This window comes from Copadichromis virginalis, linkage group LG12 (genome assembly GCF_057382275.1).
Source record: "Copadichromis virginalis isolate Kocher_CV1m ecotype Utaka linkage group LG12, C_Virginalis_male_GT1.1, whole genome shotgun sequence".
NCBI classification, from domain to species: Eukaryota; Metazoa; Chordata; class Actinopteri; order Cichliformes; family Cichlidae; genus Copadichromis; species Copadichromis virginalis.
The window spans coordinates 14,080,668-14,095,003 of record NC_140629.1 but is presented as its reverse complement, the minus strand read 5'-3'; the positions used below and the strand labels follow the sequence as shown (position 1 = coordinate 14,095,003).

General features: G+C 41.9%; 2 protein-coding genes and 1 pseudogene across 2 annotated transcripts in view; 1 reads left to right on the top strand and 2 right to left on the bottom strand.

Moving 5' to 3' along the window:
• The window catches only part of glt1d1 (glycosyltransferase 1 domain containing 1), a 36,373-nt gene extending 32,620 nt beyond the window's left edge, over positions 1-3,753 (top strand). Inside the window, exons 9-12 of the mRNA XM_085474825.1 lie at positions 400-443; positions 886-1,006; positions 1,506-1,604; positions 3,326-3,753. Coding sequence (XP_085330951.1) covers positions 400-443; positions 886-1,006; positions 1,506-1,604; positions 3,326-3,472 — 411 coding nt within the window. The 3' untranslated portion in view covers positions 3,473-3,753. The remainder of the gene's footprint in view (positions 1-399; positions 444-885; positions 1,007-1,505; positions 1,605-3,325) is intronic.
• A 693-nt stretch (positions 3,754-4,446) lies between these two features.
• LOC146696630 (transmembrane protein 132D) overlaps positions 4,447-14,336 on the bottom strand; it is a 34,278-nt gene continuing 24,388 nt past the window's right edge. Inside the window, exons 6-9 of the mRNA XM_085474826.1 lie at positions 7,254-7,459; positions 6,722-6,986; positions 6,358-6,549; positions 4,447-6,270 (exon numbers count right to left, since the gene is read on the bottom strand). Coding sequence (XP_085330952.1) covers positions 4,957-6,270; positions 6,358-6,549; positions 6,722-6,986; positions 7,254-7,459 — 1,977 coding nt within the window. The 3' untranslated portion in view covers positions 4,447-4,956. The remainder of the gene's footprint in view (positions 6,271-6,357; positions 6,550-6,721; positions 6,987-7,253; positions 7,460-14,336) is intronic.
• Positions 10,829-14,335, bottom strand: LOC146696631 (uncharacterized; annotated as a pseudogene).

The following is a 14,336-nucleotide window of genomic DNA, read 5'->3' as shown; positions in this document are numbered from 1 at the left end:
CAGATCGCTCCAGGATGCAAAACTGCATTTCTTTTTTAATACATCTTAAAAAATAATTTCATGAAGCCATTTTGTGAGCTATAAAATAAAATGAGAAAAATGTAGCAGCTTGCTTAGTAGCATCTTTGACCCACATTGCTATGCTTTGACTTTTCTGTGGACAGGCTAATGCACATAAATCCCACATTGCAATTAATCAGATTGCCCACCCTGACCCCAATCTCTGAAAATGCAGGATTTTCCTGAGAATGATTTTCTCCTGTTAGAAGTTCTTAATTGTGTCATTCGATATTTTATATCCCAGTAATTAGGATATTGCAGGTATCCTTAATAAAAAAGAAAAACAGAAATTTTGTTGCACATGTTTCGGTCATTTTTGTTTTGCCTCTTGTTTTTCAGATTGATCCCGTTCTTTCTGCTGAAGTAGAAACGGTTGTTAAAAGGTAGGCCTTCAGCTTTCTTTGTGTTCAAACCGTCAGTTTTGTCTGTTTAATTGCTGTGATGTTCCATCTTTTCAGACTTGCCTGCCTTTGTGCTTCTTTCATGCGGTGCATTGAAAAACAAACGCAGCTCACATGTATCGTAACATAATGTGAACAGAATGCAAAATAGAGCTGAGCGCCAAGGTCCTCTTTTTATTATCTGTCCTCCCACACTCAAGTCTCCGCCGATCTTTCAGTTTTTCGCCACAGGGCTTCACCACAACAGAGATTTTTGCGGCAGGAAGCTGCCCTCTCTGCTTAAGACTTTACCTGGATGCTCCGTTCATGTCACAAACAGTGCAGCTGTGTTTCCTTGCCTGAGCTTGTCACTGCTGTTCAGCATCATTCACGCCTCTGTGAGCCCTGAGTCACACAGAACTGAGTTTTGCCACTGCTTTTACAGAACAGCAGGGGTGTTCTTGGCCCAGGAGAGGTGCCAACAGGAGCTTCATGCTGCCATGAAAAGGTGCTTCGCTGTGGTCAACAGCTCTGTTTCAGAGGGCATGTCAGCAGCCATCTTGGAGGTAAACATCTTTGAGGATGGTGGGTAATTGGACGGCAGGGCAGCACGATGTTCCAACATTGACAAGAATAACAGTTTGGTAATGGTAGTTTGATCTATCAAGGCATCTTACAGAGGAGCTTTTGCTTTTTAATCTAAACCACGTGAATCTTCTGCACTGTTTGTTGTTCAGCTACAATGCTATCTGGACACTTCTGGGACAATTACCCAAATTAATTGCTTGACTCCAATCTTCCCATTCTTGAGTGAGCAAATCCTCTTAATCTTTTTTAAACACAGGCAATTAAGACAATCCACAGTAGGCTTAAAGTGTTATTAGTTTGTTAGCATGTTTCACTTAACAAGGTATTAGCTTGCACAGATTGTTAATTCTTTAAGTGAACCGAAGCACAGAATGGCGGCGCTGTACACCATCCGAAATGCTCGAGTGACTGCTTCTTAACAATGACAGGATAAACAAGAAACTTTTGCCTTTGACTTATGCTTTCTGTCTTCACCAGGCCATTGATCTCGGGGTACCTGTGCTGGCTAGAAACATTCCAGGAAACGCAGCTGTGGTGCAGCATGAGGTCACCGGCCTTCTGTATTCTTCTCCTCAGGTATATATTGGCTGACCAGCTCTGTAGTTAAGCTAAGCGCTGTAGTCCATACACATAATGACTGTGTTTATGGACTACAGAGAGGATAAACTGTTGCCAGGGCTACAGGGACTCCTTTTACCTCAGCTGACCAGAAAAGTACACAACCGCATTAAGTAGTACCGACACACTGACTGAGAACAACTGGAGGGTTTGATGTCCTCTCCTTGCATAACTGGATAAAATAACAAGTCTCACAGTTTTAATCAGAAACTTTTGACATCATTTTGTAAACTTTGTAGTGGTTTTATCACGAGTCCAATCTGAGCAGGTAAAATATAACAAAAGGCCCCTCCTTGTGTCATATTTTATTTTATGTTTCCTCAGGTGCTTGGATTAGAATCAAAAGAAGTGCACCCTTTAGGGAGAGAACAAAGATACTATACTACCGCATAGTGATGCAACAATTAGCAGTAAGGTGGAAAGTAAGTAATCCCCCATGAGAACTGCTCAGTCTGATATTCAATGAGGTTTAATGCAATGGGAGATAACAAAGGATAAGGCCAATTGGCAGGGTTTAAGCGTTGTATTGTCAAGATCATGCTGTAGCGTGATGTTGTTGTAATGGTGGGGATAATTCCTCCCTGCACGTGTGCTCCACTGAGCTGCTGGTAGGAAGCTCACACAGATGGTTGCAGCAACTTGGACCGGATAAACAAGGACCTCGGCCAGGACCGACGGGCAGAGAGTGCTAGTCTTTGAGCCGCCTTTGCAGTAGCTCCCGTGCAGGACTTTTCACGCACGCTAAAGTCTTTCCTTATTCTTTCCACTGACAGTATTTCTTGTTCTTCAAGATGGAATTACATGAGGAGTGTGGGTATTAAGAAATGTGTCGAGCAAAGTAAACACAAAAGCACTCACGAGCTTTAAAGAGGAAAAATGGCCTGTCCTGTCAGGCTCTGTAATTTGCACCAAGAGTGAAGTGAATATAAGCGCGCCTCTCATAAGTTGAGCTTTAATCCTTTTGCTGTGAGGATTTATAGCCCTCATATGTCCATACAGAAGAACTGTTTCCCACCAAGAGCCTCTCCAGACATAATCACATCACTTGAAGTGAAGTAAAGCAAAATGGCCTGCTGACTGGCAGTGGCTAAAACTTTGTGTGCCCATTGGCTCAGTGCAGCAGTGAATGTTGGCTGTCATGTTGCAAGAACACTTCAAGGCACTTTGACTTCATTTTGTTGGAGGCTTCTGACAGGCTGCTGGGCCAGCAGATGAGCAAACTAGGATTCTGAATGCTGAGTTGATGGACCTCATTTCTATGAATACGTGATGGTGTTATTACTCCCTTTTTTTATACTGTTGCTCTTTTATCCTTGTCTTTTCTTCGCCATGTTCCCAACACGACTGGTTCTACAGTATCTTTTTTTTCTAACTGTATCACTTTGTTTGTTTTTCTCTTTTTACATAAGCAAATGAGAGGTGGCAGCTATTAGGATAGAAAAAGGGGGTCTGTTGGGCATCCATATTTAGATATGGAGCCACAAATATCTCCATCCTTTGGCTATGTAAAGACACTTTTGAAGTATTTGCTAATCAGTGCACAGGCTTCTATCTGAGTTCTGTTCTTGTGCTTTGGATTATCGTTTATGCTTTAAAAAATATCTCCAGGCACCTTCACTGGCAAGCTTCAAGTGGCATTTGGCAATGAATGAGACTAATTTTGCCTTTATCCTTGCCAGGAATTTGTGCATCAATCTCAGAGGCTGTTGTCAGATCACGAGCTGAGAGAGAGAGTGGTGAGGAATGGAAAACTCTACGTGGAAGAGCGTCACGGCGTGAAACAGGAGAGAGAAACTTACCAGCGACTGGTGGACACTTTGCACTGAGCACATTAAACTGCAATCTGTAAACTTTCTCAGGGGCTTCAGCAGGAGAGAAGAAGAGCGCGACACTAGTCTCTCTTTGTTGCACAGGTATAATTATGCTTGTTTGCATAACAATGCGGTTTTATCTCTACTACCTGACTGAAAATTATGACGAAGAGTGCTTTAAACCAAAGACATATGACATTTATGATGGACTCTTATTTATGGTTTAATTATGATAAAGGCATGGATACTGTGATTATTCATTCTGCATATTAAATGGTTATCGATCTAAAAAATTATCACGTTTCTCTTTATCAGACTTTTCCAAATGAAGTCCAAGATTTTTCCAGGTTATGCTACCCCTTTCTGTTTTTTATGCTGAAATAACTGTGTTACACAAAGAGAATGAACCAGTATAACTTTGTTTAAAGGATAGAATGGCACAAAAGTCCTTTTGTTTGCTGTTACAAAGGTTGATTATGATATCGTACTGCACCAGCGTAAGCACCGTAACAAAAACCTATCAAATCAAGGACTGCATTAGTTCAGGCAGGCCACAAAGACGAGCTCGGCCACGATCCCAGCATGGCAGTGAGTCCCAGCGCTAGCCTACTTCAGCTGTCTGCTCAGTTGATGGTCTTCTATACAGCCAATTGACAAATCCCATATAGGAAGCACTGTTTAAGCTGCTTGCTGCACACCTTCAAGTCGCTTTGCAAATGACCTTCACCCCAGCTCCTGTGTGTCTTTCTTCTTCCTGATGTGTTTTTTCTGTGTTGGGTCTCGATGCTGCTCTCCCCACCTCATGCTGTCCACATATCCACGTAGAAATCTGTGAGGGGTCCCGAAACAGAGCTACGTTTCGAATGTAAAGTACTGCAGATGGAGATAATCTTAATCTCTGAATTAAGCAAAGAAAAAACTGCAGTAGATGACCAACTCAAGTGGCTGGTGCTTAACATAGAAAATCAATTAATAGGCAATATTGAAGATCAGTCTGTTTTAATGTTAAAAAAGCAACTGAAAATTAACCCAACTTAAAATTACAAATACATCTTTTATGCTGCATAATAGAAAACACTCCTTTTGGTTCTTATTATTTTAATCAAAGCCATATGTCTACTGAAATCAGTGTCAGATTATGCTGATATAGGATATATTTTCAATTTGGAGACACTTTCTCTGGGTGTCTTTGTACTGTATGCATCAGCGTGTGAGTGCAACAATTTAGAAGTAGATATCCACATGCAGCTTTAATATTTGGTGGCTTTGTGTGAAAAGGGAGTCCGTCTGAATTGGCCGTCTCAAACACGATCACACACATCTAACTCTCCAATATTAACAATAATATACAGTACATGTAAAAGGCCTTGATAGGTAATGAAATGTAGAGGAGGGCAATTCCAAAATCATAAATTCTCGAGAGTTTTCAGAGTTGACAAAGGCATTGAGGTGATCAAAGCCACATCTGCTGTACATGTGAGGTCTGATCAGGTTCTCTATTATAACTGGTCCCCAGGCTCTGTGATGGGCACTTGAGGTTCCTCCCCACAGCTGTCCTCCTTTCCAACCCAATGGATGCCATGGCCGTTCTCTCTGGGTGGGAGATGTGGTGAATGCTGGCGCTCTAGTGTGGAGAAGGTTGTGAACTGGACTCTCTTTCTCTTGCTGGTGGGCGAGTGGAGGGACTCTGTGGGCATCGGTTTGCCTCTGAGGGAGCCTACGCAACTGAGGGGAGAATCTGTGACGGAGGCCAGACAACTGGGCCTCCTGGAAAGAGAGCCAGTCTTATCAGGCCCAATGTCTATCACAGTGGTTGTAGTTTGGGAGTCTTGCTGGACCGGGCTGCCCGGCACGCTCATCACCAGCTCAGCATCTGTGCCCAGCCATACCCAGTCGTGCCTGTGGCCTGTGGATTCCTGGCCGTGAGAGGGCGGTTTCTTGTGCCTGAACTTAACAACATATGAGACACAGTTTACCAGAAAAACCAGGATGGCCAGGCAAAAGACACCCAACAAAGCATACATGCCAATCTCTAAGTCTGTTAGAGGCCTGTTTGCCAAAACTTCTTCACCACCAACTTCTATTTCTGTCGTCCCCTGCCCAGGGGTCTCCACCTTGGTGGGGAAGTTGTTGGAGTTTACCAGATTCCTGGGAACTTTCACCGTGCTGGTGAAGCTAACGCTGCTCATATCCTCCACTATCATGTTGTCTGACCCGTATCCTTTGCTGTTCTCACCAGGGCTGCTCATTAGGCTGACATTAGCCACAGTAGTAGGACTACCAGGACTTCCTGAATTACTGGTCTTACCCACTCCTCCGAGGCTACCGCTGGTTATCAGGGTTCTTTCTGTAGATTTAATAGTGGTCGTGATCTTCTGTATGGCGCTTTCTTCTCTGTCTAAGTTTGACATGCGTGGTGAAGCATCCTGGGATGGCTTTCTCTGCTTCCTCTGACGCTCCACTTCTTCCCCATCGTTCCCATAGTCAGTTTCCTTGTTGCTAACAGTACTGCTGTCGAATATTCCATCTGATCGCTTAGTGTTCGCTTGAAATTTGACCTTGAGGGTGCCGTTGCCTACTGCAAAAGTACTTTTGCGTTTGGACTTCTGACAGGCCTCACAGATGGACATCTCTACTCTGACCAAGACTCCCTCGCCCTCTCCTTCTGCCGCCACAGCTGGTGGCATGCCCTGCACCGACACCACTCCCTGATCTAGAGAGGTCACCGTCACACGGAAAAAGGATTGATCATAAATGTCAAGAGGTGTCTGATTGCCATCACTGAATTGTATCCAGGCACTGACCAAAGCTTCCTAAGAGAACAAAGAAATTGTAAAAAGATTGTACTTTGATCTTTGAATCTAAAATCTTTACATTTAAAAAATGATAAAGGATGTTACCTGTTTGGGACTCTGTAGCACCTCCTGTGTGGTTGTGGTAGCCAGTATGGCCCTGTTGCTTCCTGCACTGAGCTGTAATGTCATGGAGAGCCCTGTAACCAGCTGAACCCCCAGCTCTGTGATGGTCACTTTGTCATCCACAACTCTGATAGTTGTTTTAGCCAAGATGGCATCAGATAGTGGAGAAAACACCTGTCAACATCAGGTAAAGTCACCTTTTTTAGGCTGCTTCAGATTTGATCTCATTTTTAACTCTTTGCCTCAGACAGAAATGGTTCAATTCAGAAAAAGAGTTACTCTGTGAAAAGGCAGCAAGTTAGAGCTGGCTCACAAGACTAATCCAAAGAGTATTCCAGTTTATTACCTGGATGGCAGTGGTCCCAAAGTCTTTCCCCGACAGCACTCTTCCTGCCTGTAGCCTTGCCACTCGAGTGTCCTCCACCTTCATGAAGTATCGAACCAACCTTGTGACATCCACTTGCCAATCAGACCCCAGGAAATAGGCCTTTGGATCCCGGGGGTCTTCTTGCTCTGCCATGAAATGGGTTAGCACCCTCACAAGGGCATGCTGAAACTGCAGCATACAGCCCTTCCCCTTCCGATCGTCTTCATCACTGTTCCAGCCAGTTCTGGGACATGAGCACAAAAACATACGGGCAGGTCAGGCCTATCAAACAGTACATGCTTTCACCTCTATATCAATCACTCAGCCCTGTCTGTCTCTTTATTTGATTGGATCACACTGAATTATTGCAGTGCATTACATAATGGAATCTAACCTCTAAATCCTCGGAGAGATATGATTTAAATTTGTATGAATAAAAAAAATGCCCCTGGAAATCACACCTACTGTAGAAATTAAGCAAAGGGATTTTGTGTTGTTAGTGGTTTCCTACCTTTTTGAGGTGAGGATGGGTACCCTCCAGCTTTTGATCTGGCTCAGCTCTGTGTCTGACACCTCAATCTGGAGAGGAAGCCGGGGCATCCACACATTCAGTTCGAGCTGAGCACTCAGGTAGCTGTAGGTGAAGTTTACCGTCATCTTTATCTTCCCCTTAACCTCTTTTCCATTTACGAAAACATAGTCACACCTGTCGGACACCTGGAGAGGTAACGATAACATGGAAACAGTCCGCCGGCACGTGAGCATCTTATCGTTTTTTGTCTAAGATGATTATGTAAACAATCTACATCAAACTCGGGATTAAACTTGCTAATGAAAGCGATATTCTTCCTACCAATGACAAAAAATAATCAAGTATTCTCATGAAAGTCACCATTTTAACACATCGGCCATTCCTGCAACAACAAATAGCCGTGAAGCAGTTTTGCACTGGATGTGTCACCGCAGTAATGTCAGCTGGCTTTAATAAACTACTGTGATGATCACCGGTGTGAGGCGTTGGGAAGAGGCAGCATTGCAGTTTTATGTTAATCGAAATATCATGTAGTCCACGCTGAGCATCAGGCCTTCACAACCAAGTGCATTCATTACAACAGAATTTCAAAGGTGACCTTTGCAAGTTTGGGCAGCTGCTTCAGCATCATTTTGCGTCACGTCAGGAGGTTTCACTTGGTCGTCTTTGGCCAATACAATAATTAACAAATCACTGAACTCTAGTGACTGAAAACACCCAGGGGAATAAAAGGAAATACACTGACATTGACAGATGGCTAAAGGATGACTACATATATAAGTTACATCTCGAAGCGGTGTGGACCCAAGACGTACGAGATGTGCTGTCACCGGGTCGTGCAATTTTTAGTTGTTTTTTTTTTTAGAGTATCCTGTGTCATCATTGCATCTCGGAACTGCATCCCGTGGATATGGAACATCTTTAGAATAACCCCATCACTCATCATGTCAGCCCTGCTGCTAACTCGGATGTAGTTTCTGCTTTTATACCTAACAGTGTATTTCTAAGAAGTGGCACAAAACCTTTCAAATAGATGTCAGGGAAAAAATTTCCATGCAAAAACAGAACAACAGACAAGGGCTCATTTATTTTCAGTGCACTTGTGTTGAATCTTCATGTATTTAATTCAGTGTGTGGGAAGTCAGCTGGTCAGCCATGATTTAAGGCAATTTGCTAATTTTCTACTGTGTTAGAGGAGCACTTTCCAGGACCTCCACCGTCTGCTGTGTTCAAATAATATTCCGAAGAATAAGTTAAAAGGGAATGCCATTTTGAATGTGCCATCCGCCAACTCATTCCAGTCATAATCTCATTCTTTGTCCAAGAATATCCCTCACCATTTTCGGTACACTCTTAGAAGGGATGTGTTAAAATTGACACATCATGTGTTAAATTTTAACACATGTGCTGCATCAGATTAGGGACAACACATGATGTGTCAGTTTTAACACAATTAATGTGTCTGCTCCTTTAACACATCTTCTGTGTTAAAAAATGTAAACACAAAGATGTGTTATTTTGACACAAAGATGTGTTAAAATGTGTACATTTCAATTTTTTTTAAAAAAGGAGAAAAAAGATGGGTATATATTATACACTTATTGAATTCCATTTTTTATTTGGCATATTATAAATCATTACAAACTGAATGAACAACAACTGTCAGAATCTTTTCAATTAAAATGTTTTAAATTCAATTTTAGCCAAAGCTATATCACAATTTTTACTTTACAAAATCAAACAAAATTCATATCTGACTAGCTTTCTATCTCTCTAGATCATTAAAATGTCAAAAAAAATTGAAAAAAGGGCAATCATATATATGATTGCCCTTTTTTCAATTTTTCCAATATACACTCAACAAAAATATAAACGCAACACCTTTGTTACGGCTCCCATTCCCCATGGGATGGACGTAGAGACCTAAAATTCATTCCAGATACACAATATAACCATCCCTCCCAAACAGTGGTCACAAATCAGTCCAAATGTGTGGTAGTGGGCACATCTGCTATATTGAGATAATCCATCCCACCTCACAGGTGTGCCACATCAGGATGCTGATCTGACATCATGAGTAGTGCACAGGTGTACCTCAGACTGCCCACAACAAAAGGCCACCCTGGAATGTGCAGTTTTGTCTTACAGCAAAATGCCACAGATGCCACAAGCAATGAGGGAGCGTGCAATTGGCATGCTGACAGCAGGAATGTCAACCAGATCTGTCGCCCGTGCATTGAATGTTCATTTCTCAACCATAAGCCGTCTCCACAGGCGTTTCAGAGAATATGGCAGCACATCCAACCGGCCTCACAACCGCAGACCTCGTGTAACCACACCAGCCCAGGACTTCCACATCCAGCAGGTTCACCTCCAAGATCGTCTGAGACCAGCCACCCAGACAGCTGCTGGAACAATTGGTTTGCACAACCAAACAATTTCTGCACAAACTGTCAGAAACCGTCTCAGGGACGCTCAACTGCATGCCCGTCGTCCTCATCGGGGTCTTGACCTGACTCCAGCTCGTCGCCGTAACAGACTTGTGTGGGCAAATGCTCACATTCGATGGCGTCTGGCACGTTGGAGAGGTGTGCGCTTCACGGATGAATCATGGTTCACATTGTTCAGGGCAGATGGCAGCTGAGAATGTCCCAGTTCTTGCATGGCCAGCATACTCACCGGACATGTCACTCATTGAGCATGTTCGGGATGTGCCTGACCGGCGTATACGACAGCGTGTACCAGTTCCCATGAATATCCAACAACCTCGCACAGCCATTGAAGTGGAGTGGACCAACATTCCACAGGCCACAATTGACAATCTGATAGACTCCATGCGACGATGTGTTGCACTGCATGAGGCAAATGGTGGTCACACCAGATACTGACCGGTTCTGGGTCCCCAGACCTCCAATAGCGCAAAAAACTGCACATTCCAGGGTGGCCTTTTGTTGTGGGCAGTCTGAGGTACACCTGTGCACTACTCATGATGTCAGATCAGCATCCTGATGTGGCACACCTGTGAGGTGGGATGGATTATCTCAATATAGCAGATGTGCCCACTACCACACATTTGGACTGATTTGTGACCACTGTTTGGGAGGGATGGTTATATTGTGTATCTGGAATGAATTTTAGGTCTCTACGTCCATCCCATGGGGAATGGGAGCAGTAACAAGGGTGTTGCGTTTATATTTTTGTTGAGTGTATATATATAATGTTCTGATATAATCCAGACAATACATGAATTAAAATTTTTAAAGGTAACAATTGTCATCTTCAACAAATTGTCAACATTTAACAAATGTGCAGTTGCATGCAAACAGAAAAACATACATTTTGGCGAATATAGCATCCAGGTTATACAATTTTGTACCTTGGGTTTAAATACAAAAATCAAAAATTTCAGCCAATCAGTTCATATTGTCTGACCTTTCCACTGCATAGGCATAAAAATGGTCAGTCCTGATAAGCAGTGTATTTGACAAAGATGCCAAATGAGGTTTCTCACCTCTGTGAACAGAGACTCTCTACATTTTGGACAGGTGAACATTTTACTTGCATCCTTTAATCTGTGCAATCAGCTCCAGTACTTTGGTTTTCCTTTGGGTGGACAGCGGCAGGTCATAGACAAAATCAAAGAAGGTGAAGACGGAGCCAAGTGGTGCTGGATAGGACAAGTTACATACCCAGTACAGTTTGAAAAGCTTATCCACAGCACACGTCAGGCCATCATTCAGAGAAATGGTTACTCTGTCATTCTTAGCAACAATGATGTACTGCCTGGTTGCCCTCTTTAGATCACCGATGCATATCAGCTGGGGTTGGTGTGTTGTGGATGATGCTTCAGGATCACTGCAAAGCGATGCAATACTTGTTCCAGGCTTGGAGATGGGGGAAGATAAAGATAGTATTCAGTGAGGTGTAGACAAATGCTTTCCTCAGGTAAATACCGTGAGAACTTTACTGAATACATACCAGTGCAAAAAAGGCTGCAACGACTGGCACCAACTGGTGGGAGTAGGTGTGTTAACACATGGCGGGGGGGTTCTTGTTTCCAGGGCAGCTACTGATTTGAGCTTCGGAATGATACTGGCTTCCCATTTTCGCAAAAAGAGATCCACCTTTCCTCCTGTAAAATTGCCAAACTCCAAGTCCAGCCTACGGAAATAAAAGAAGTGTTTAAGTTTAAAATGAAGCATTAAATACATTAAATCAAAAGTACATTCTGTCCATTTGGTAGCTGTATGGCTAAGATCAAACTTTACAGTATCACATTTCTGTTACCCATTCCACATCTAGCTTACCTACACAGTTAAACAACAATTTACTTGGAGTGGTATTTGAATACAAGTCCATTATTCCTTAATTTTAGCTATGATTTGGGTCCCATCAGACCCTGAGAAAAAATTAGGACTTTTTAGCTGATGTTCAACTTTCTAGCAGACAATTTCTTATGTTGTCTATCTGCGGTTTGTCCTGTAGAGCTTTTTTGTTGAAAATAGTGCTGCTGAAAGCAGAGTTTCATACAGATTTAGGTGATTTTTTTGTAGGGTTTTCACTTCCACGAGCAGCACTTTCTGCATTGTCATTTGATGTCCCTACTATTAGATAGTCATTTGGTGGTACGACTAAGATTTTGGACCATGTGAAAAGTGATGCTCATTGTAATCAGTGCGCAGGGAGTAATGATCAAACTCTGAAGTTATAAAACTTTCAAAATATTCACTAGGAGCTCATAAACATACCTCCAAATGTATCGACTCCTGTTACATACTTTGTATGCAAAACACAACTGAGTGGAGAAGGAGTACATAAACCATTACCAGAGAACCAAGCAACTTACCAGACTTGGCATGTCCAAAAACCGTGGGTACTCTCCGAATATTCCAGGCTCTGAGACTGGTGTATGTTTCCTCCATGCCTGACATGATAATTGGAAGGTTCTCAGCTGAGGGCCGCAATAACTTGGGTGACCCACTCATCTGTGCTGCTGGTATTCCCATCCTCTCGCCTGAGCTTCTTGTCTTCACCACAGTCATCTGTCACTTTTCGCTTCTTATAATGTCTCTGCCCCTGGTCGAGATTCCGTCTAAGGTTGCGCAGTTTAGTCTCTAGGAATCCACAATGAGAGACTGGATCATAATAATGCTCCTGAGGAAGAAAGGACAGAGGTATATGGGTAACAGCTGAGCAATTTTAACTGAGAAAAAAAGCTCTAATAAATAATTAGATAAAGGTTAAACGATACACAGTAAGTGGGAACAAGTGCAATTTACAGTATGTAGTGGAATTTACATTATTAAAATGCTAAATTTACTTACAAATCCTTCCCCCTGTCCTGCCACTTAAGGGTGGAAAAGTGGTGAGGATGCTTTTTGCTACAGTTAGCTTCTCTGCACTAAGAGGGTAACTGGAAAACAAAGGTAAACTTTTTTACTTCTGTGCACTTCAACATTTTTAAAGGAAAACATTCATTGCAAAATTTTAACAAAGTACAGTAAAGTGCGATACTTACTAACCACACCTCTCCACCAAATCCCCAATGCAAGTCTTCACAAGGAGCCTCCTCGATGGCACCGACAGGTTTCATACTCCTTAAGAATCTGTGGGGCTTTCCTGAGTGACTTCAGGGGTTGACTTTGTTCTTCTGTGGTAATGGTAGACTGTGTAAAGGCAACACCAGACACTTTACCTCTCTGCAATAATCTTCAAAGTCATGACAGCAAATTTCCACAGAGCATAAAAGCACGAGTTTACTCAAAAAGCTGCAGCAGAAGAAGGCGGTTTCTTAACTACGTGATTATAACGCAATGACTAAAAGAAATTCTGAATAATAAATAAATTGATTTTATCTTCTAGTTGCTACTTGGTGAATAAATCTGATCCTGACTAATAGTGATGTCTGATGTCTGTGGCACTGCTGACAATAAGAATTTTTTTTTTTTTACAAATTTCTTTCTCATCTATAAAAGTGGTTACAAGGACTTTGACAGATTCTAAGTTGTCATATGTGTGCTGAAAAAATGAAACACATGGCTAAATAAGTAAGATAATTTGCATGGTCAAGTTGCTGTTGTTTGGTTTTTTAAATAACACTGACTATTACTTCCTCAGAAGTTCTGCATAAAAAAGAAACTATATCAGAGCATGTTTCCAGCAATAAGCCTTAAAAAAGAATGTGAACATACTTTAGTTAATCATACTAGATGCAAAAACTGCTTTAACTGCTTGAAAAAATAATTATCTCTGTCAATATGAGGTATATTTCATGTTAAAGTTACTCAGTCTTTATTCCTATTCTCTGCTAGTAAACGAATGGTCGCGGTGATAACTACATTTGCTATATTCAGAGCTAACGACAATATTGTCATTTTACTCAACACTGCTACGGTTAGGTGCTGACTCTGGCGTTGCTCATAGACAACATAATGCCTGTCGGAGCCGCTAGCCAACTACCACACTGGTTCTAAGAGCAATTTCTGAATACTCTAATACATAAATAAAGTAAATAGATAAATACATGAATAAAGTAATACATAAAAATACTACCAAAACACATTAACTCTAATGGAGTATGGCACGAAATCCAAGAACTAATAATAAAATTAAGAGTAGGATATGTTAGCAAGACTGTTACATTAAGGTTAGCTAGGTATAGTTAAGCAGTAATTAACTTAAACTCTAAACTCCTATATTTTATATAAATTCACATTCTTCCAGAAACCCGGCATATTTTCAGTACATTAAGATAAACTGGTAAATGATACTTACTGTAAGGTCTGACAACATACTAGGCGACGTAACCTCCATCTTTGTCTCCTTTGTCTCATTGGCGCGAAAGATAGCGCCCCCTTCCCGCCGCCGCCGGTATGTCATGTTGCTGGGCAGAATTTGTTTCAATTTTAAGCATGTGTGTTCTTACTCATTTCATTTTCTACTTTTGCTTCAATTGTATTCACATGTTACGGTCAAAATTAAGCCTGTTCTTTGTGGATACTTATGCTTATAGTATAGCCATGGCCATTAATTGGTATGCCATACATATTGAGAAATAAAAAA